Source organism: Struthio camelus, chromosome 17 (genome assembly GCF_040807025.1).
Source record: "Struthio camelus isolate bStrCam1 chromosome 17, bStrCam1.hap1, whole genome shotgun sequence".
Classification (NCBI taxonomy): Eukaryota; Metazoa; Chordata; class Aves; order Struthioniformes; family Struthionidae; genus Struthio; species Struthio camelus.
Window position 1 is genome coordinate 2,660,653 of NC_090958.1, and position 22,052 is coordinate 2,682,704.

The following is a 22,052-nucleotide window of genomic DNA, read 5'->3' on the forward strand; positions in this document are numbered from 1 at the left end:
CCCTTCAGCCTGACTCACCGGTCTCCAATCCAGCCAGGGTTGCAGTGTGAGCACTTGCCATTGATGTGGTTGCAGGTGTGACCATCTTTGCATGGAGGACAAATTTTCTCGCAGCCCTCTCCATAGAAGCCGGGTGAGCAGGGCTGGTCACACTTGGTGCCGTTCCAGCCAGCCTCACAGGTTAGGCAGCGTCCGTCAGCGACAGTGCAAGGCTGCAGACTCTTGCACTGTCCACAGCTACAATGGTCAAGGAAGGAAATGTCACATATTGCAGCACCCCCATGGTTGCTTTGAGTTCCTAGCCATGCAGAGCCTGAGCACAGCCCCTAAGTTATCTTCCAACTTTACCCTGACAAGACCCATCTCCTGTGCTTAGTGCTCCATCATTCACATCTGCCAAAATCAGGTGCCATCCTGCACACTCTGGCATGGGGTTTTCCATCACCCCTTCCAGAGACCCAGCAGGCAGGACACCCATGCTGGCCCTTTCCCTCCTCTCTGTCTTCCCCAGTACGTGACATGAGTGCAGTCTGTCAGAGCACGGGTCAGTGCCAAAGGCTAGAGCAGGGCCCAGTGTGGCACAGCGAGGTCTGAACACTTACCGCCTCCTGCAGCCTTGGCCGTAGAAGCCAGCTGGGCAAGGTTCACGGCAGTATTTGCCCCGGTATCCTGGCTCACAAGTGCAGGTCCCGTCCACCTGGTTGCATTTGCCCTTGTAGCACTGGCAGTAGCGGTCGCAGCGTGGCCCAAATGTCCGGTCACGGCACTGGCAGCGCCCTGTAAACTGCTCGCAGGGTGAGTTGTTGCAGGAACACTGATTGTTGCAGCCACGGCCCCACCAGCCTGGCTGGCACAGGCAGTTGCCTGTCTGCTGGTCGCACTGTGAGTTGTGGCTGCAGTAGCAGGAGCTGGAGCACTGGGGACCCCACCAGTTGGGCTCACAGGTGCATTTGCCCGTTTTCTGATCACACTTGCCATGCTTGCAAAGGCAGCCATTTTCACACTTGGGCCCCCAGCGGTTGGGGTTGCAGGTGCACTGGCCTGTCACATCCTCGCACTGGCCATTTGGGTGGCAGCTGCACATCTCCTTGCAGTCAGGACCCCAGAACTGGCGGGGGCACTCTGCAGAACAACCGAGGCACCAGGAGGTAATGGTAGGCAGTCCCAGCCATGGCACGTGGCACCTCCCCATGACCCCCCATATCCTGGCCGCTAACCAACTCCTGCACCGTGGAGACCCCCCACCCCAAATTGGATCTTTTGACCATGGTCCCCACCAGACAGCACACCCTCTCCTCTCCTCTCAGTCCAGATTTAGAGGATTGGATCAGAGAGGAGACCCCTAAGGGATGACACCCTGGGCATAAAATCAGGGGACTGGCAAGGTGGGCAGGGCAGAGCAGGAGCATCGCAGTGTTTGCAGACACCTTTCTCTGATACTCTTCTCTGTAATGTCATCCCATGATGATCCAGCGCATTAGCCCTGGGGCCATCCCAGCTAATAGTGCTGAGGACGTGCAGGGTCCTGGGAGCTGCCTACCTTGAGCAGGCACTGGTGGTCCCAAGCTGGGACAAGGACAGGGCACCAGATCAGTCTATATGGTGAAAATAATCAGGTCCTGGGGCAAACCGTGCCCCTTGGAGCCGGACACCAGGCCCCGGTGCTGGCTGGTGCCTCTGAAGGGATACATCAGCCCAGGGCTGCTGTTAGTGGGGCAGCCCTGGAGAGGAACTCTTGTTTGCACAAACCGGATGGGCGCTATGCTCACTCGCAGGTGATGTGGGAGAAGGGGCCATGCCATGCCATGCGGTGTCCACTGGTACTCACTGGTGTCGCAGTTGGCGCCAAAGTACCCGTGGCGACAGCGGCACTCGCTGGGCCTCACACACACCTCGTTCTCCTTGCAGGTGAAGTTCCCCTCGCACACAGCTGGACAGATGGACAGATGGCACCTGTGACTGTGCAGCACGGGCAGGGCAAGGCCAGCTTGCATGGCCCGGCCCCTGCCAGTCTTGGGGCACCAGGTTCCACGAGACACATTTCCCAGTGCCTACGGAGATGAGCCCCACACTGGCCATGCCTTCCCATCCCACCCTGCCCTGCAGAGTGCAGACACCAGCTCTGCCAGTCCCCAGGTGTCTGAGATAGCCGCAGATGGCCCTGGGCATGGGAAGGGGTGTGTGGGTGTGCTCTGGGTGCTGCTAAGCCCTGGCATGGTGCCTGTCCCCTGCAAGACTGGACAGGGACCTCACCAGAAAGATGCCACCAGCCACCCTGCTCAGCTCTGTCCCAGCAGCAGCAGCTCTCGCTCCCAGAATGGGACAGGTTCTCTCCCGGCTCCCCAGGCAGCTCCACATCCCTAGCAGAGGCAGCTCTGGGCAGGGGCTAGCTCCAGCCTCAGGGAAGGACGGAGGCACTGCGGGGGAGTGTGCAGCTGGCCATGAGCCCAGTTCCCCTTCCCACACTCACTGCGGACAGCAGTGGGCTCGCGGCCACCCCAGAAACCATGTCTCCCATTGCACCTTGGTCCCTGGGCCAGGCCAGGCCAGCAGCCCACCGAAGCCCACAAGACCATCTCCTGTCGAGGGGAGTTTGCGGTAGGGTGAACTCCCTGTGCGAGGGGAGGCGCAGAGTATCACGGGGCACGCTGCACAGCCTCCCTGTGCGGGCAGTCATGCCTGCCCACAGAAACCACTGCGGTGAGGGAACGCGTGGGCAGGCAGCGCGTCTCCCCCAGCAGAGCCTCCTTAACCACAGGGAGAGGGAGAGCAGAAGACTCATACAATCCACCTTACCTGGGAGCTCTTAGACCTACGGTGATGGATACTATAGAAAACCCTAAAATAGACAGATTAAACAGGTTAGGAGCAGTGAGTCTAATGGTTAGAGCAGGGTTGTGGGGGAAGGGGAGAGAGGAGACAGGGACAGCTTGCATTTTCTTCCTGATAGGACTGTTCCCTCCCAGCTCCTGGGAAATCTGTCCTTCATGCTCCCTGATGGAAAGATGTAGGGGCCACGTCCTATTTTCAGGGCACAGGCACCAAACGCATGCAGAGAGCAGTTAAGAGGACTCATGCACGGTGAGTTAGTTTGTTATGTGATCCTTGCCCCCAGCTACAAGTCAATGGACCTGCCCACAGAGTTTCTATGGCTTTAGCGGGGCAATTGCAGCAAGGCTCTCCCCTGGCACAAACACAGGAAACCTCTCCTCTTGCCTGGAAACACAGGCCTGTCAGGGCAGCCCTCAGAGCCTCCGCGTGGCCCCCAGGACTGCTCCACAACAGGAAGCGAGAGACAGCACGGCCAGATGAAGCTGCGGGGAATTTCACAGCAACCTAAAAATAGCCTCCCGCACACTGGGGCACTGAGGCATCCAAGAACTCCCGGCGCTCGCAGGCTCGCTGGCTGCTTGCACCGGTCCTGCGGCCGCTCTCTGCACCAGGCTCGCTGTGCCAAGTGGTAGCCCTCCGCAGGCACCAGCATGCAGCCCTGACCAGAACGCTGTGAAGTCCAGCACGCCCCCAGCAAGAGCTACCCTGCCCGCTGCAGCGAGCGGCTGCTGCTCCTGCTGGCCTGCTCGGCATCCCTTGGCTCACAGCCTGGCTTCCTCCAGGCGGGCCCGGCTGTCAGGACTCTCCCTGATGGGCCACAGCTGACACATGCCTGTTCCCAGCATTTTTTTCCTCCACTCGCTGTTGGCAGGCTCAGGCTCGATTCCCAGCGCTGCAGCAACATCCGCAGGAGCCCTCCGGGTCCCATCCCTGCCACTGCCCCTTCCCTCATCTTTACACCCCCACCCACACCTCTGGCTTTGCCGGACCCTGGAGGACACCTCGCTGCCCCTCGTGTCTGAGAGCAGAGTCCCCAAAACCTCAACGGCCCCCCTCACTCTTTGAATCCAGGGCAGTTGGAGGGGCCGCCCTGGCATGGAGGAAAACCTCCTGGCCTGGGAGGGGGCTCAGACTCCTGCAGACCCCAAAGAAGAGCCAGCGAGAGGCTGGGACACCCTCCCTCTCCAGGGAGCAGGCAGCCGTTGGGGCAGCTAGCATTGCTGTGGGAGGCAGGGCTGTCCCTGGGGGCCTGGCTCTGTGACAGGGGCCCCCAGGACATGGGGGACCCCAGAACGCGCTGCCAGAGGAGCCGTGGGAAGCACCCTTTCCATCTGCTGTCCGCACACCATGCTTGCTCTGAGAGCTGAAAAAAAGACAGGAAAGTCTCTAGACTCTCAGGGGAGCGTCTGAGCCCAGCTGTACACAGAGATCCCTCAGTAAAGGCTATTCTCTGCTGAGCAAGTATGGGAGGCCTTCAACAGCGGGAAGAGCCGGCCAGGCTAGGAGGGCGCAGTAAAGGGAGGACAAAAGAGCAATGTCTAACACAGCAAAACGCCAATGCTTACCTATTAAACACTCATTTCCTTGTTGCTTCCATCCTGGGCAGCACACAAGCGCTGAGAAGCTGCATGAAAGAAAACGCAAACGATGACAATCCTCAGAAACTCTCAGTCCTTCCTGAAAACCTGCCAAGAGCACTGGCCCACACATGGCACCACGATGGTGAGACACACACCTCCCGGCTCATCAGGTCTGGTGTGAGGGGCTGCCAACTCCTCCTCCACAACAGACTCTTCCTCCTCTTTGCATGGGGCACCTGAGCCAGAGATGAGCTGCTGGGGAGCCCACGTGGGTGCACGGAGCAGCCCACGTGAGTGCACAGTGGGACCCATGTGGGCACCGGCTTGAGAGGCCATGCCAGCAAGCCAAGGTGGCACTGGAAGCACAGGGAAGGAGGTATGAAGAGAGAATCGGAAAAGTTCCTCCCAGAATCACTAATTAGCACCAATTTGCCTTTTGAAAACACATGCAATTTCCCCACAACTGCCTACATGTTTCTTCTGAAAAATCCAGGGGAAGTGTAATGAGAAATATCCTATCTGCCCCTCAGAAACATCACAGATTATCAGTTTTTGTGTGTTACTAATTCTGCGTGGACAGTTCAATACTGGTGTCTCTTCCTAAACAAAGTAGGAGCAAAAAAATAAATAAAAATTTCATTTTCAAATATTATTGTCTACCCCCTCACAACAAACATACAAACAAACAAACAACCCCCCCCCCCAAAATAACGCCTGAAAACATGGGAAATCTGTAAATGTCCCAGGGAAGAAACAATGGCCTTGCCCCTGCAGGTCCAGCAAAGCATCCTGTTCCCCAGTGAGCTGGGATCGGGGCACAGGCAGAGGTGGGGGGCCCTGGTCTGCCTCGGCTGCTCTGGCCCGGTGCGGAGCGAGCGCTCGGTCTCTGCGCAGCGAGATGCCTGGCTCACTTTCTTTGGACAGCGTTGCAGTGACCCAGGCCTTTGGCACAAAGCAGAGACCAGACGAATCTCCTGCTGCAGATCACGGCCTGAGCACCACTCACAGCTTCCCCTTGCTGTTACAGAAGCAGCGCTGGGAGCACTAAACCTCCCCGCTCCAAACGCAGGCGTGAGTCTGCAGCGGCAAGTGGGAGAGAGACACGCAAGTAGGGCGTTTTGCCCAGTCCCATACCCATAGACGCTCCCATTTCTATTCTGCTCCTTTTTCCCCACCCAAATTTGGCAGCAAGGCCGAGAGTTGGAAAACGAGGAGCTTCTGCAAGTCTTCTTGTTCTGCATCCTTCAATCTGGGAGAATTAGTTCCTGCCTAGTATGTTTTAGGCACTTTGTGGTAAGCATAGCGGTAGGCTCCCCTTCTGTGCTCCCAGGTCTGCAGCCCACAGAGGCTCTCACAGGCCAGCACAAGTACCCCACTGCCCCATGCAAGCCCATGGGGGCCACGTGCCACCCACAGATCATATAGGGAATGGCCCGCACAACTCAGGCATGATCTGTACCCCTCCAGGTAGTGCAAGGACAATTGGTCACCATTTGGCATAGGCTTTCTCTGAGACCACTGGATGGCACGGTTAAACAAAAGCACTTCTTGCACTGCCCTGTTTCGCTCTGGAGCTCACTGCCTCAGGATGCAAAAGAACAAACATAATCCAAAAACAGCCATCCGCTTCAGTGCAGATGGAAACCACCAGCACTGAAAGGTCTCAAATCCTGCCTGTCAGGGCCTGTGTAAGGAGGCAAGTCATGCAGGCAAGGGGATCTGGACCCCGGGGACCTCCACATTGACCCACATCAGGCAAAACACGGTTGCAGGGAACCTCACAGCTAGCACGAGGTGAAACCAGTGCCATTCACCAGCTCACAGCGTATTACGTTCTGCCTCTCCCAAAGCAACAGAATGCCCTGCTCTCAGGAAATGGATCATGTTCCTGCCAGCCAAGGCTTAAGGATAGAATAAACTGAACGTATTCCTTGATCAAGGCGTCAGAAAATGATATTTAGAAATGAAGTTACAAAAGAAGAGCTCAGACAAAGCAAGGAACTTTAATGAATAGCTAAACATAGGTTTGTTGCTTGGCAGCCTCCATGTCTCGACAGCCCTGGGGGATGGCAGCTCTGCTCCCCAGCCCCAGCCCAGGGCTGGGCCACCCCCAAGCCATCCTGGAGCTTGGGCTTCTCTTGCCACCCGGGGGGAAGAGGGCCGCCACCCGCCCCGTACAGCTGTCCAGCACAACCAACTCCTCCTTGTAGTTCACAGGGAACATCCTGGTCTTTCTGACCTGCGCCTTGTTTGCAATCACTCCCATGAGCCAGGATGAGGGGCAGGTATGCCACGCAGCAACGCAGGTAAGGGGACACCCTCTACCCACTCTGGCCATTCTGCACGTACATTTCTACTGCATTCTTTGACTAACACATCTTTTCCAGCCTGCTGGCTTTTCCTGTTTATTAATATTTTACAATAGCAGTGAAATATTATAGCAACATATGGCTGGGAATATTTGCAGCACTTGCAAGCTTATAGATCCAAAACTATCCTTGCTGGGACCTCACGGAGAGCCCATCAAATGCACAGACTGGCCAACAGTGTGTTTTCTAAGTGACCAAAGTGACCTTTGCTAAGTTCCTCTTCCCCAGCTTGTTTCACCACCCAGTTAGACCCAGTTGCCCAGCCAGCACAAGCAGGAGGCTGTCCACAGGGCTTCCTGTGCCCTCCGAAGCACCTCCAGGGGCGAACGCCAGGAGCTGGACTAGAGCAACGCTGGGTTTTTCCCATCCTGCACCCTGAGTCTCTTGGACAAGAGCCTCATGCCAAGACCAAGTCCCCTCTGGAAATGCTTGGAAAATGGAAAGCACTTCAGAACAGGGAAAGGATTTTCTCTGGATACTTTGGCTTTTGCTAACATTTCCCAGCTGCCCTCAGCTCCAGCCCTGTGCATGACACTTAGCAAGGGAAAACAGAACCTCTAGGTTCAAACAAAACTGGGCAGAGATCAGCGACTCCCCAGAGAGGAAAAATGAAGTGACAGGGACTCTCCTGCACTCTGGATCATGGCAGGGTGCCCAGCACACCATGATGGCAATGGGCAGACAGCAGTGAGACTGTGGTGCTTGCAGCCTCGGTATCAACTGAGCGATGCACTAGCAACTGCCCTGGGCTGGCAGCAACCTTGCAGCGCCTCTGCTCCCTTCCTAGGCATGAGTCAAAGCACCTGCCAGCACATGAGCAGGGCAGCCTGAGCATCCCTCCCTGCCTGTGCCGTGCCTTGGCAGCTGTGGACCCAACAAGAAGAGCCCATGGGGTGGGGGTCAGAGAGGAGGATGCTGGGGGCGGGGGGGGAGCACATAGGGACTGAGGCTCAGGATTGCCCTGACAGATCTGGGGATGAAAGCATTCACCTGGCCCGCCTGCTCTTCCAGCATCACCGTATCACTGGGAAACATCAGGAAGGGTTTCTTCGTGGATCTCTTCTAATGCCACTTGCCTAGACTCACAAAGGGGCTTGCCAATACCCTCCACGTGCTCTGCTGACTGAAGGTGGCTAGGACAAGGTCCCTGAGTCCTTCGAGGTCCGGGGACAGGGACCATGTGTCAGACCTCTGGTGCCCCCAGGTCCTCGGAGCACTGTGCACAGACTGGATAATCTGCCATCAGCCAGATGGCTCCTGGGACAGGCCTGTGCCCAGTCAAGGACACAGAGACAAGGCGCTCATGTCCCCAGATGGGGCATGTGGGGACTAAGCAGGGACTCTTTGGACACACTCATATAATGATTCTCCCTCAATAAGTGGCTTGGGGTAGCCTCATGGGCCCTCACGGCAGTGTTATAGGGACTGTCCTGCACTAGTTGGCTTTCTGCATAAGGAGCTGGGAGGCTGGCAGCACAATCCTCTCCTGGCAGCACAACAGTGCTGATTCACACTGGTTTCCACTGTGAGCAAGTGCCCAACACCAGGATCAGCCCTCCATCCTCACCCTCCCTTGCCTCCCAGCCTGTCAGCTCTGCTTCTCTTTCCCTCTGCACCCTTCCCAGCTCTCCTTCACCTCTGCTCGTTGGAGGCCAGAGTTTGGCCCCCAGCACTCTCCTCCCTTCCACCCTCTGCCCTTCCCCTTCTGGGCATGCATCCACAAATGCAGCTTGCACTGCACTCCAGGCCTCCGGCTCTCCATCCAAACTAACTCTTGGCCTGCCCTCTCCCAAGCTCTGCACAGCCAAACTCCCTCATCTCAGCTGCCAGCTTCCTTTTCTCTTCAGTCCATAACCTCAGCGCTGCTCTCCCCAAACACATACAGCACAGGTCAGCATCCTGCTGAGCCTCCCTCCCACACCATCTCCATGCCCTTCTGCTGACCAGAGCTCCCCTCCTCTCCTAAGCCCAGGCAGGCCCTGCCCTCCCTCCAATGTTATCTGTCTGCCACTTGCATTTCAGAGCCCTTTCTCCTACACCGGTCTCCAGTCTGCCTCTCTTTTCCTTCCCAGCTCTCACACACAACTCCCCGCCACAGGGACGCTGCTCTCCAGAACGCAGCTGCCCTGCAGTCCTCTCCATATGGCCCCGCTACCCACGCCAGCCCCAGCACCCGCTGCTCCACTAGCATTTCTGAGCCAAGCCAGGTTCATCACTCCCACCGTGGCTCCACAATAGCCCAAGGCTGGGGGTGCCTCCTAGACCCCCCCAAACCCCCCCCACCTTCTTAGCTGTCCATCACTGTCCTTGACGGAGATTTTTTGCCACTCCAGTTGCTATTTCCAACTCTGTGCAGCAGAGGATGCCTGGCCAGGTAGTGCCTGCTACGTCCCGATGCAACCCAGGTGCTGGGAAGGATGCATGGAAAATGTATGCCCTCTCCCAGGGAAACGGCACATGGTGCTGCCTCAGTCCAATGCTGTCTTGGGTACCCTGGCAAAGCAAAAAGGCACAGTGGCAGCCCAGGGCCCACCATCCCAAGGTGCAACCACCGACACATGCAATGGGCAACCCCAGTGGGAACCCAACTTGCCCCGCTAGAGCCTGGTGGCACATCCCACCAAGGTCCCACGTCTACAAAGCAGAGAGGCAGGGCCAGCCCCGGGGAAACAACACATTCAACAGGAACTATGTGGCCACTGCTTGAGATGGGAGCTATTTTGGAGGTTGATTAACTGGCCAAAAGGACGCTGCAGTCAAGGAAAACTTTAGCACAGGCTGGTTCAGCAGTGAAAGATAGAACTTGGAATGCTTTTTTTTTTTCTTTACGTGTAACAAACGCAAAAAAGGAGGAGGAGACAGTAAGAAAGTATTTGGTCTAAACCAAGCACAGTCACAGGATCATGTCTGTCTGCCAGAATGACTTGTCCTGGGCTTGGGGGTGGGGGGGGTGGGGGGGGGCTGAACAGCAGCCTCAAGCAAAATACAGGCAATGAGGAGACCAAAATCAATTTTCAAAGCCATGTAAACAGGCAAGCACTGAGGCAACAGTGCTTCCTCAAGCAGCATCAGCAAGATTGATACCGAAACGCCGCATCTACGTTTCATAAAGGATGTTGAAAAATTGGAAGGGAGGCAGAAAAGAACCACAAAAATGATTCAAGGCCTGGAAAAAATGCCTTACAGTCAGAGACCAAAATAGCTCAATCTATTTAGTCAATCAAAAAGTAGATTATGAGACAATGTGATTGCAGTGTGAGAGTACCTCCATGGAGGGAACTCAGGGTTCAAGCAGGGTCTCTAATCCAGCAGAAAAGGCAGTGCAGGACCCAGTGGCCAGGAGACGAGCCAGAAGGGTCCAGCATGCGAGGAGATACACTTTGTTAACAATGAGGGGGATTAACCATTAAAACCAATGCTCTGGGGAGGGGGTGGGTCCGAGGCTCTTCAAACCCAGACGAGATTCCTCTCTGCGAGACACGTTAGTCCAACACCAGTTATTGGGCTCTGTCCAGGATAACGGGATGAAGTTTAGCGGGCTGTGACAGATAGGAGGGGAGCTGATCAGGAATGTTCTGACAAAAGCCTTTTGCCCCAGCACGCTCTCCCCAGGGACAGCCACATGCCGTGGCAGCCCCTGCCCTGCATGAGCACCCAGCCCTGGCCTGGCCACCCGTGCCGTTTTCCTCTAGCTGCGCAGCTCCTGCCATGTACGTCTGCTGAGCAGCGCCCTAGGCAGAAAAAAGCTTCGGATTACCTGTGTTGGGATGCTCAGACACTGACAGGGAAAGTTCATCTCCCGCAGCCTTGGCGAGGAGGTGAGGTAGGGGTTCTGGCTCTTTGACACTCCCGCTGGGGGTCTAAAGCACCCATTATTTTACATGGGATTAATTTTATTCCTCTACTTTTTTTCCTATCTTTAGAAATTCAGTGTCTGATATTTTTAAATGTCCCAAAGGAAAGAGTCACACGTTTGCAATGGGAAACACTTCACTAGAAAAACCCTCATTTGGTCTCTTAGCCTGTCCATTTCCAGTACAAACCACAAATTTTCTCTTTTTCTCCCTCTCCTTGCAGGGACGCACCTCCAAGATACCTGCAGTCATCCAGGCACACCAAAACAGTACAGCTTGGCTGGGAAAAGGACTATCTCAGATGCATGAGAAGTCCCGAAGTCCCAAGCATCTGTCAACTGTGAGGTCCTCCATCATGGCATGGAAACATAGCATCAGGAAGTAAAACTAACTGTGCCCCAAGAATAAACCCAAGCATGCATCTGAGAACCAAGTGCCTAAGAGATGCCAAGGGCATCATCTCAGAGCCCCTATCCACCCAACTCCCAGTGTGACCACCCTCCTTGTTCTCTGAAAAAGGGGGGAAATTCAGATGGCACTACAAACTTCTGGAGGACAGAGAACAGGGTGAGGAAATGAAAGCTCCCTTCTGAGCCTTGCAGGCCCACATATGCCTAAAGCATATGTGCTTTGAACCCACCCGCAGACAGAGAGATCCCGGCCCTTTGGGCATGTGCAGGATGATGCAGACAAGCTGCTCCAAAGATAAAAAAGACTGAAGGCTTGCAGGTGCTGAGGCCAAGCAGGACATAACCACAATCTAGCCTTGTTCCAGCCCACACACAGCGCCTCTCCTGGAAATAGGATTAGGGTATATCTTTTAAGAGATATCTAATCTCTCTCTAACTATGCCAGGCGATGATGTCCAACACCTCTTTGGTCAGCCTTTCCCTCATTTATCAGCTGCTTTGACAGCTAATAAACTCACTTGCACTTCAAAGTTCAACTTATCTATCTGCAACGCCCAACTGCTGGCGCTGCCAGCAAGGTAGAAAAGGCCTCAGCTCCCAGCGACTCATTGCAAAGCACAAGTGCTCCTTGTTGCTTCAGTCAGAAAGTGCCCCGCTCTGATCAACTTCGGACAGACAGGACTGTGCCAAGAAGAGGGGTCAGCCCTCCCATCCTCCCAGAGGCTCTTCCACCCTGCCAGGGCCTTTCCACCAAACGGCACATACATGCCTTCATGCCTTGCCCTAGAGCAGCACCTGGACCAGACCCAGAGCAAAGCTGGCTTTGGGGCAGTGTCAGACCCACAGAGGAGCAGTGGTGGCTGCAGAGAGGGATTGAACCTGTGGTCCGAATCCAATAGCAGTTGGAAAGTGTTAGGTACATTTCTGAAATGCACCTCTCAGTGCCCTTCCCTTCAAAGGGGATTTAGTTTGTGTGCCCCATGACTTCTCTGCAACACGCACTGAAGCGCTGTAAGTGGGACAACTGGGAGATGTGTTTAAAAATCTCTCTCCCACATCAAATTAACATGATAACATAGACATGCCCTGTATGAACAAGGGCTCCAATGTGATTTTTCTTTTCTTCTAAGTGCAGGAAAAAAAAGGAGAGAAAAACCACCTCTGGGATGTGACCAGGTCTCAGGAGTTTTAAAAGATCCAGAAGAAAAGGAGCATGGACCTGGGCAGAGGTGGAGCTGTGACATGCAGAAAGGAATGTCAACTTTTCCCACTGCTTCTGATACACGGCTGCATCCCACTTATGATAACCAACAACAGGATGTAGGAGCTGGGGAAATTTGCAGGTTTTTTAACAGTTTATTCTAGTACAGAAGCAATTTTTTTCTTGCAGAACCTAAATAATCTTTGTTTTGGTGCTAATTCCTTGAAGCAGTAGCTACTTTAGCTACTGCTACGGATAGGTTTCCTGACACAGGAGAGACTGTTCCCCATCTAGGCCAACACAATCTTCCACAATTAAAGAGCAGTAGGCCACACACCCAAAGACCTTTCTCTTGCAGAAGAGGAAAACCCATGGTTCGGATGAGAGTTGCTGCCAGAAGATCCAAGTTAAAAGCTCCCTGCTAATCCACCTTGCAGAAGGAAGCCGCAGAGGAACCCTATGGATGCACAGCGCATCCCCTAAGCCCAGTGCAACACTGCCACCTTCCCCAGCCACACACCCATCCCAGTTTTCAGTTCTCTGCAAACTGTGTTCCACAAAGCGCTATCCAAACTGGAAAGAGGCACTGTCCTGACACTGAGCCCCTTCTTTCTCTTTATCACCCATCACTTGGTGCTGTCCATGCCTCCCCTTGGTGATTAGTAGCATGCTGGACACCATCAACACACAGACCCCTCAGGGTCACCAGGCCCCAGACAGCTTCCTCCCTCACAGAACTGGATACGGGGATCCAGTATCTCCATCCTAAATTGGCTGTAATTCCCCAACCCGAATCCCATTAGAAACCACTAGTGTAGGGGTCCAGACAAAGACAGTTTCCTCAGTGCAGTGTAGAACTGCATACTCGAAAGAAAACCTTCAGGCAGAGAAAGAAAAGGAAAAAAAAAAAAAGATTACTGAAGGAGAGTTTTAATGAGAAAAGGCGGAGGACAAAACAATTCCCAGTTCGCATGCAGGGCTTGCTTTCACCAGCCTACATACCTGATTCTCAAATTGCAGCTTCAGAGAGGGTCTTGTTAACTTTTAACTGATTATAAAAGAAAATCAAATTTAAGAAGTGCATTTGTATTTGTGTATTTAGTACACAAAACTGTAACACCAGGTGGCTCCAAAATATGCCCCTTTCTCCTCCCTTAAAAAGTTTGTTTGAAATTCTGCCTGCTACTCAGAAGCTTGCAACATGACAATGAAGCAAAAGAGAATCCTCCTTCCAAGTACTCTTAAAAACTGTGACCTGCATCAGGGAACCCTTCCCTACTTCCCCTTAATCAGAGGTCTCTCGCCTGCCTCAGGGCTTGTATCATCTCTAGAAGCATGGAAGCTGTTCAGTGCCACACTGCAGCAATGAGGACAGGGTGACTGAAGGAGCTGCAGACACCCGCCTGGAGGGAACGGCCAAGGGGAGCTGAAGGAGCAGGACACAGCTCCTCCAGGTGTGGCCCGGCTAGCCCAGGTTTGCAGCCCGCACTGTGGTGGAAAAGCACAGCGATTTCCAAATCAATTGCATTTTCAGTCTTACAGGAAAAGGAGCGAGATCATTCTGGGATCTATCATACCCCGAGGGGCCGCCTAGACACACACAGCAGAGCCCAGCGCTCATACAACCATCTAGCGAAACATGTGGCAAAGAGTAAAACCAGCAGCTTTAATGAGCTCAAATGTTTAGGAAAGCTGCAGAACTGGGGGAGGGGGAACTGGAAAACCAAAGATTGGCTGGTGGCTTGCATGTGTGAGGGGGATGCCTGCACCTCCTCTCCTATGGAGATCCAAACCAGCTGCGCCCAGACCCCACGTCCAGAGCAGGACCTTCCAGCACCTCTCCCAGGCTTTTGTTCACTGACGAAATCCAGTTTGGCAGTACAACATAGCATGTGCTCAATGTACAGAGTACCAAGGGCAGCAGAAGAGACAACATGGGGTGGGTGCTACACAGGGGGTGCGTGCCAGGAACACGTAGGTGGGAAGGGAAAGGAAGAAGAAGGATTTTCTGAAGAGTGGGGGTGAAAAAAATGATGCATCCATCTTCTCTACTTCCTAGGTATTGTCCCCTCCCCATCTCTTCTGGCTTACTAGGCTGGTTTCAGGGTCTATTACAGCCATGGGAAGATGGACAAAACTGTTCTTCATCTGCCTGCCCCAGACTCCCTATGCCTGCTTGCCAGCTAGCACCTCTCACACCCACCATGGTACCTGGGGCACAATCTTGGCACAAGGCACAGGCTGCAAGTGAGCCCGAGGCCCTGAGATGCTGGGTGAGCATGTGGACTCCCAGGCAGGAGCGTGTTATTCCTGCAGCACAGAGAAGAGGGGTCCTGCACCCCAGTTGGGGGAAAGGGACAGACAAAAAGCACAGTTCGCTTTTGCTTTCATAGGCACCAGGCCTAGAAAAGCTTTTTAGTGCTCAACTCTCCCAACATCAGTAGGAGCTCACCATTTTCCCCCACCTCCACTCAGCACAGCTGGGTGGGTTCCTGGACAGAGAGACAGTCCCTGTACAGAGGGGGAAGCAAGCAGGTGCCCTCTCCCTGCCTGCCCAGTGCCTTGAATAGTCCCAGGACATTGGGAATAGTGGGATGGCTGCTCATAGACCTGAACTTCCTTTGTTGCCCCTAGGAGGGGATGGCAGCTGGGCCAGAAACCAGCCCTGTGGGTCACCAGGCTAAGAGAACTGGTGCATCCTCTCCCAGTGCATCCTCCCCCATCCAGTAACAGCACAAGGCTGTGAGCACAGCGGCTCAGCTAGCATCTGGCTGGAAACTGTGGGCTGCTCTGGCTCATGAAATGCCTCCTTAGGAAACTCAGCCTGTAATTTGAGGAGGGGGCACCAGTGCCCTGCGGCCCTGCTGAATGGAGCCATTATGCGGGCCCCTCTAGCTTGCAGCACATGTTTTCCTTGTGGACTTGCCTGACCTCATGGGCACAACGTAAAGGTGCATTTATGGCCTGGGCCCCCCATAAAAGCAACAGCCTGGGGAACCTGCCCTTCCAGCCGGGACAAAGCAGTTCTGGGTGCTCCTCGCTTTCCAGGAGACAGCCTGGCCAGGAGCGCTTGGCTAACACTAAACCTGAGCACTGCGAAGAAGCTGGGCTTGTCCTGAGGTGATGCTCTGCATGGTGATCAGCAGTGTCAGCAGCACAAGGAGAGCAGAGGGAGCAGCGACAAGGCTGTGCTAGCTCCCAGAGCCCTCACCCTGGCCAGGCAGGCAGGATGGGACTCCCCAGCTGTACCAGGCTCCCCGGGAGAGCTAGGCTGTGCCAGCATTCCCTTTTTGAAGCCAAACCCAAGTGTCCCAGTGCTGCCAGCTCTGCCATCCTGAGCAGCCTGGGGCAGCTCCACCAGGACACCCAGAGCATCCCACACCCTGCCAACCCACACTCCCAGGCTCTTCCTGCAGCAGGATCGGTCCTGGGGGGCTGCAGGACCAGCTCCCCACAGCACGATCAGCCCCGTACCGGCTCCCCACAACAGTATCAGCCTCTGAGGTCACCAAGACTGATGCGCTGCAGCATGACCAGCTCCCCCAGGTCACCCAGGACTGATGTCCTGCAGCAGGACCGGTCCGAGGCAGAACAGGAGCGGCTCGCCGCAGCTCAACGGACTCCCTCCCCGGGTCGCCCAGAATCAGTTCCCCGCAGCAGGACTGCCCCAGAGAGAGCAGGACAGGCTCTCTGCAGCACGACCGGCCCCAGGAAGAGCAGGACTGGCCCCCTAGGGCACACACAATCGGCTTCCCGCAGCACGACCGGCCCCCGAAGAGGAGCAGGACCGGCCCCCCGCTGCCACTCGTGCTGGGCTTCTCGCCCCTTCCCCGGCGCCCGGCCCGGCCCGACGTGCCCAGCTCCCCCCACCTCAGCCCCGCACAAACGGACTTTGTCTTGGAAGGAGCCCAGGGCCCCGGCTCGCACGGGGGAGGGGAGCGGCGAGCCCGCCGCGCCGCCTCGCCGCCTGCCCGGTGGCCGGCGAGCGCCGAGCCGCGAAGCGGGGGGACGGGCTGCCCGCCGCGGCCCGCCCGGCCCGGGCACACCTGCCCGCCCTCCCGCCGCTCCTACCCGGCGGCTCTGCAGACGTTCCTGCCGCGGGGGCTCAGCTCCTGCGCGGCTCCGCAGCTCAGCAGCAGCAGCAGCAGCAGCAGCGCGGCTCCGGCTCCGGCTCCGGCTCGGGCGCGGCGGGTCTGCCGCAGCCCGCCGGCCGCCATAGCCGTCGGCGCCGCGGGGCCCGGCCCGGCCCGGCCCATCCCATGCGGGGCGCGGCGCCCCGGCTCCGCGGCTCCCCGCTGCCCGCCCTGCCCTGCCCTGGCTGCCGCACGGCGGGCGGAAGCTACAGTGCGAGCGCCGCACTGCCGCCGCCGCCGCCTCCCCCGCGCCCCTCTCGGCGGCGGCGGGAGGGGCCCGCCGCCAGCCAGGAAATTCCGCATTGGTTCCCCTGACGGCGGGCCAGGCTCCGGGGGCCGCGGGGCCGCCGCCTCCTCGCGCCCCCGCCGCCCGCCGCGGGCAGCGCTGCCGCCGCCCCGCGCCAGGGTGCCAGAGCTGCGGATCCTGCCCCCGGGCGGGCGCTTGCGCCGGGGCGGGGGGACAAGGCAGGGGGCCGCGGGCCTCTGCGGGCTGCGAGCCCCGCAGAGCCAACGGCAGGTCCTCGAGGGGGCGCAGTTGCAAAGTCCTGGCCCCCAGCTCAGCCGCAGCGTCCAGCAGAGCCCCCGGCGTCCTGCAGTCCCCGGGGGTCTGGCAGCCCCAGGTGCCGGACGGTGCCGGCTGTCCAGCAGCGCGGGGGGGCTGGCAGAGCCCCAGGTGCCAGCAGCCCCAGGTGTCCAGCAGTCCCGGGGTCTGGCAGCTCCTGGTGCCAGAAGCCCCGGGTCCCCAACAGCCTCGGGTGACCGGCAGAGCCAGCCTGTTGGGAGCCACCTGGCTGCTCAGGGACCTGTGGGAGCTGGGTGGTACCTGCAGCAGGCATGCCTGTGGGAGCAGGAGCTGGAGCAGAGACAGAAAAGCTCCGGGGCAGCAACTCCTTAGCTGACTGTAATGACGCAGCTAGGAACAGGGGGCAGATGTTGGACACCCAGAGTAGTCCCACACCACTAGCCCAGCAGGGCAGCCTGAGCAACAGGCCTTCTCAGCCAGGGGTGAGTAGAGCAGGCAGTGGTGCTGCCTCTGCAGGCAGGGTAGCAGGGCCCATGTGGGCCGTCGGGTAGCCAGGGCTCCCAGGGAGGTGGAGGCAACAGGAAGGCAGAAGCTCTGCAGGAAACCCAAAGCCTCTAAAGCGCCAAACATCCCCCCATGGTGGAATGGCCTGTGGACACAGTACCTGCACTTCTGGGAGGGGACAGCTCAGTGAGGAGTGGCTTCTAGCCCAGCTTGTGATGGAGAACACCTGTCCTCAAGACAAGCAAGTATAACTGAGCTGGCTGTCAGTGGGAGAAGGGCTGCTGAGCAAGTTAACTCCTACTGCTGATGAGGCTCCCATAGATCTGGCTAACTGGCCTTGTGCACTCTTGCTACGATATAGATACTGGCTTGCCCTAGCCACCCCCTCCTCAAGTGGGCAAGGGGAAGAGAGTGTCCCACTGCTCAGGGTACAGGATGAGTCCAGCATGCAATGGGCAGTCAGTGCAATCCTCCCCTACCTCTTCAGAGCCAACACCAGTACAGCATGGGTCAGGAAGCCAAGATTCCCCAGACCATCACTCCATACCAGCTGGCTTTTCAACTTTGATGGTCACTGCAACAGACAGACCAGAAAGCCAAGCTTATCTGAGCTCCAAGGACATCCTTTAGGTGTGTGTTTAAAGCATGCATGGAGGACACCCTAACCATCTGCCATGAGGTAGCAAACATGAAGCTAAGTAGTAGATAACCCTTGCTACTCAGTGTTTCTTGAAAACTGTGGAGCATCATCACTCTGCAGGCTCAGCTTTCTCAGGGAGTCAAGTGAAATCATTTCCATTTTAATCACTGCTTCACTCTTCTGCTGAAAGCTGGCTTTGTTCAAGGAGCTGTGTAATGGTATATGGACAATGTGTATCTCATACGGAGCTATGTCTGAGGGCCGCAGTTACCTCTGGGGGTTACCTGTGGAGGGACTGCAGTCTCCATCATGCTAAGCATGGGTTAGACAGCATCCCTCACGAGTCCTGCGTGGTCTCCCAAGCAACTTCCCAGTCCTGAGATTCCTTCACTGAACAAAGAGTAAATGAGAAGTTTGGTGACTTCTCTCCACCAACTTCCTCTGGTATTTCCAGTACATGGAGCTGATGTGCACAGAAGGTTTTTATCCTGCACAAGCCCAGACAGAAAAGAGGTTCCCAACAGAAAACTGCCTGGTGAACTTACTGGCAGAGGTTCTCTTTTGCAGTTGCATCCCAATAAACATGACTGCAGGAATATTGCCTGCCTCCTAATGCCCAAACATAAGCAGTGGTCTGTGCAAAGTGGTTCAGAATCTAAACAACTGTTTCTTGAAAAAAATCAATTCCTTATATTAGCTCTTTCAGAGACCATCCTAGAAGCCACTGACAAGCTGCAGTTTTTACAGTCCAGGCTTATAATGTTCTGGTCCAATGCTGTGTCTACCAGGGTGTAGCAAGACCGCTCTTCCTGTGGCCTTTGCATATCAGTGATGCCACAGAAAGGAGCAGTCAGGACCCATCTGTGGCACGGTGAAGCCAGGAAGGCAAAGCTGAACATGTTCCTCCTTCCCACTGAGCAATATTGTCATTGGGCCACTGATGGGGACTCAGATAGTAGTGACCGCACATGACAGAGTTGCCCTTTTCCCATTCCCTGTGCCATGGGTATATCCAGATCGTGGCCAGTGTCCCGCACATAAGCAGCTTGGTACAGAGCAGTGCTCTTGCAGATGTTGGCTGGCAGGGAAATATCTCACTGCCCTAAAGTGCTGGAGGGGCAAGGGGTCACAATTCCTGAGCTGCACTCAGCTCTTCCCTACTCTCTTTGTCTTTCTGTCCAGAAACTCTCTCCCATCTTCCCAGGCATTACCAATGTAACTCACTTTCTTTTTCAGACTTAGCTTTCCTCTTGGCTTGTGAATGTCTGGTATCACCCCCTTTTCCCCCTGTGAAGCCAACCAGACCACAGCCAGCACCTTTTGTCTGCCCTTGGCCTCCTTTCACACACTTGGCAGTAGTATCTGCCATGCCATGGAGCAGTTGCCCTTGCATGTTTTTTTCTGCCTCCGTATCTCTCTCCCACTGTCCACCCTTGTCCTGCTCAGAGGGTTTGTCTGGCACGTGCCCAGAAACACCAGGGTGGCCCTGCTCCACTCCCAGGGCCCGGGGTGGGAATGCTGAGGCTGTGCCGGCTCCAGCCACGTCGAGGCATGAGGAATTCCCTCAGGACAATTGCTCAGCCGGGAGCTGAGCTTAACATAACTTTCTGTCTGGGAAGAAGGGCTGGGGAGGGGGTTAACTCCAAAAAAAGGGTCATCAAGAGGGGCCGGGTATAGATACATTAAGCCACTGGCACAGAGGCTGTAACATCTGTTCTTTCACTTCTCCCCCTCTGGTGAAACTCGGGGAAGCGAGGAAGGCTCACAGCTCAGCAAGCAGCCCTGGTGCCGGGGGGACGCCCTCTGTTTCCAACAGAGGGCAGTGGGGCTCTGGGCTGGGGGGCTCCCCGCCCCCCACCCCAGCAGTCTGCCCCTAGGCCGGCTCTCTAGGCAGGCCTGCTCCCTGCGAGCCCAACACCCTATGCAGCTCCAGCTCGTGGTGGAAGGGATTGCTTGTGAGTCACTTCCAGCCACGGCCCTGCCAGGCCCCTGTTGCAGCAAGAACATCGCCGGCCTTGTGGCCTTGCCAATTCTGCTCTAGCAGGAAGCTGGGCTCACAGGCCCGTGACACGCTTGGCAGTCACATCCCCGTGCCTCCCCTGGCAGCCCTGCCCAGCCTGGAGTTGCCGGCCTCACTCCGGCCCGATTCCATGACCGGGATTCCCTTCCTATCTGTTCTCTCTATTACCTTTCTGCTGTGCTGAGCATGTCTGGTGCTCTTCTGCCCCGCTCTCTTCCTACTTCTCTGTGCTTTCTTGTTTCCTAGATGAGCTAGAGCAAGCTCTCACCTCCACACTTTTTCCACACTCTGTTGTTCTGTGCAAGGATACATTTCCTTTTGGCTGTTACCTTGGCTTCCATAAGCAGCTTTATCTTTTCTTATGATTCAAGGGGGCAGGCAGTATATTCTATACCGCTCCATTTTTTACCAGGGCTTACCAAAGCCAGAGCAGGGTTTGTGCTATAGCTGGCTAAGCATGCGGCTCACCTGGCTATGCCTCTGCACAACCTGTGACTGGGAGATAAGCCAGTCCTTCTGCAGATAGGCTGGCTAGAGAAGCTGCTGAGGATGCTGCAGAAAGGAGGCGTAGGGAGGATTTATAGTGTCTTGGAGAATATTTTGGTCTCAGCTGGCTTGCTGCACTTCTTCCCCAGTCTGTCCTCAGCTCAGCTCCCTCTGTTGCAGGCCCATGCACATGCATCCATCTCCACACATGCCTGTCCACAAACAATACCGTACCCCATGCAGGTATGAACACAAGCACAGCCAGCTACATCTGCACATCTTCTATATGCACAGCCACACTCTTTATAAAAAGAGGCACGTGTGCACACACACACACATCTTGCCTGAAGTGGGATGCAGCATGGTAAGGGGGCCAGCCTCATTGATGGGACTGCAGGGGATACAGAGGCAGCCTGGCAAGGCTAGCAGCCAGGTTTATTGAGTAGGAAAGGGCAAGAAAGGGTATCGAGTGTGTGGAAAACGCTAGGGCAGAGGGCTGCTGTGCCTGGGCTTACAGCTGTCCACCTGCCAGAGCAGACCGAGGTCTTGCTCCCTCTGCCAGCCACTGACCCTGCTTCTCCCTCTAGAAGCAGAAAAGCAAAATTTTGCCTCTGCTTTTGAGCATGACTAGAGGCAGAGTGGACTGTGCTTGTGCTCCGTAAGCTCGTCTTGACACTTTCCATTACAACGTTTGCAGTTTCTTTTTCAAACTTCAGCTGTTTGCGCTGAAACTGCTCTGCTACGTGCCTGCCTCCCATTGAACTGTGTTTTTAAAAATTTCAGCAAAAGAAAAAAACTGAAGCATTTCCAAACAAAAAATTGAGGAAAAAAATATGCTCTTTTGTAGATGTTTCAAAAATCCCTGCAGCTGTTTCACCGAGAAGAACTGCACAACAGGTCAGTAGGGGAGTCATTTGATATGAGGTGCTCATCACCATCCTGCTGGGACGCAGCCAGGCTTTGGTCCTTGGAAGGAGCCTCAGCTCACGTGTGCTTGGGGCACTCACAGCATTTGAACAAAGTCTGCAGAGATCATTTCTGCAAAGACGCAAGCTCTCTTCCCTGCAACTCCCCCTGCTGCTGTAATCAGCACCCTTGCAAGCAAGCATGCTGCAGCATGGCTGACAGCATAGCCCAGCCATTTCATGCCTCACCTCCCCACACCTCCAGGTAGGCAGGTGACAGCTTCCCACAGCAAGAGCTAAAACTGGACAGGGTGGGGAAAGCCTGAGCTATAGGGAAGGCTTAGCATGGACAACGTGCCTATAAATAAGAGGAATAGCTGCTGCTTCTGGCTGAGCATGGATAAAAGCAGCTGGGAACATTGGGACTGGGGTGCTACATTGGCACCCAGGCTTGCAAGGCCTTACAGTACCTTGGGTATACAGCAGGTAGCACCCTCTACCCCAATCCCATAGACATCCCCTGGAAGCAGCAGTGCACAAGCATGTTAGAGACATGCTGCAGAGCTGCCTAGAGACGCACAAACAACTCCCACAA

At 55.7% G+C, this 22,052-nt stretch overlaps 1 protein-coding gene across 2 annotated transcripts in view; it reads right to left on the minus strand.

The window, feature by feature from the left end:
* The window catches only part of SCARF2 (scavenger receptor class F member 2), a 38,527-nt gene extending 22,025 nt beyond the window's left edge, over positions 1-16,502 (minus strand). The window contains exons 1-6 of one of the 2 annotated variants that reach the window (XM_068911715.1): positions 16,318-16,485; positions 4,398-4,456; positions 2,797-2,839; positions 1,829-1,930; positions 603-1,122; positions 19-237 (exon numbers count right to left, since the gene is read on the minus strand). In XM_068911715.1, the coding sequence (XP_068767816.1) occupies positions 19-237; positions 603-1,084 (701 nt within the window). In that variant the 5' untranslated portion in view covers positions 1,085-1,122; positions 1,829-1,930; positions 2,797-2,839; positions 4,398-4,456; positions 16,318-16,485. Of the gene's footprint in view, positions 1-18; positions 238-602; positions 1,123-1,828; positions 1,931-2,796; positions 2,840-4,397; positions 4,457-16,317 lie in introns of both variants that reach the window. The other variant, XM_068911713.1, reaches the window with a different exon arrangement.
* Positions 16,503-22,052: the final 5,550 nt, after the last annotated feature.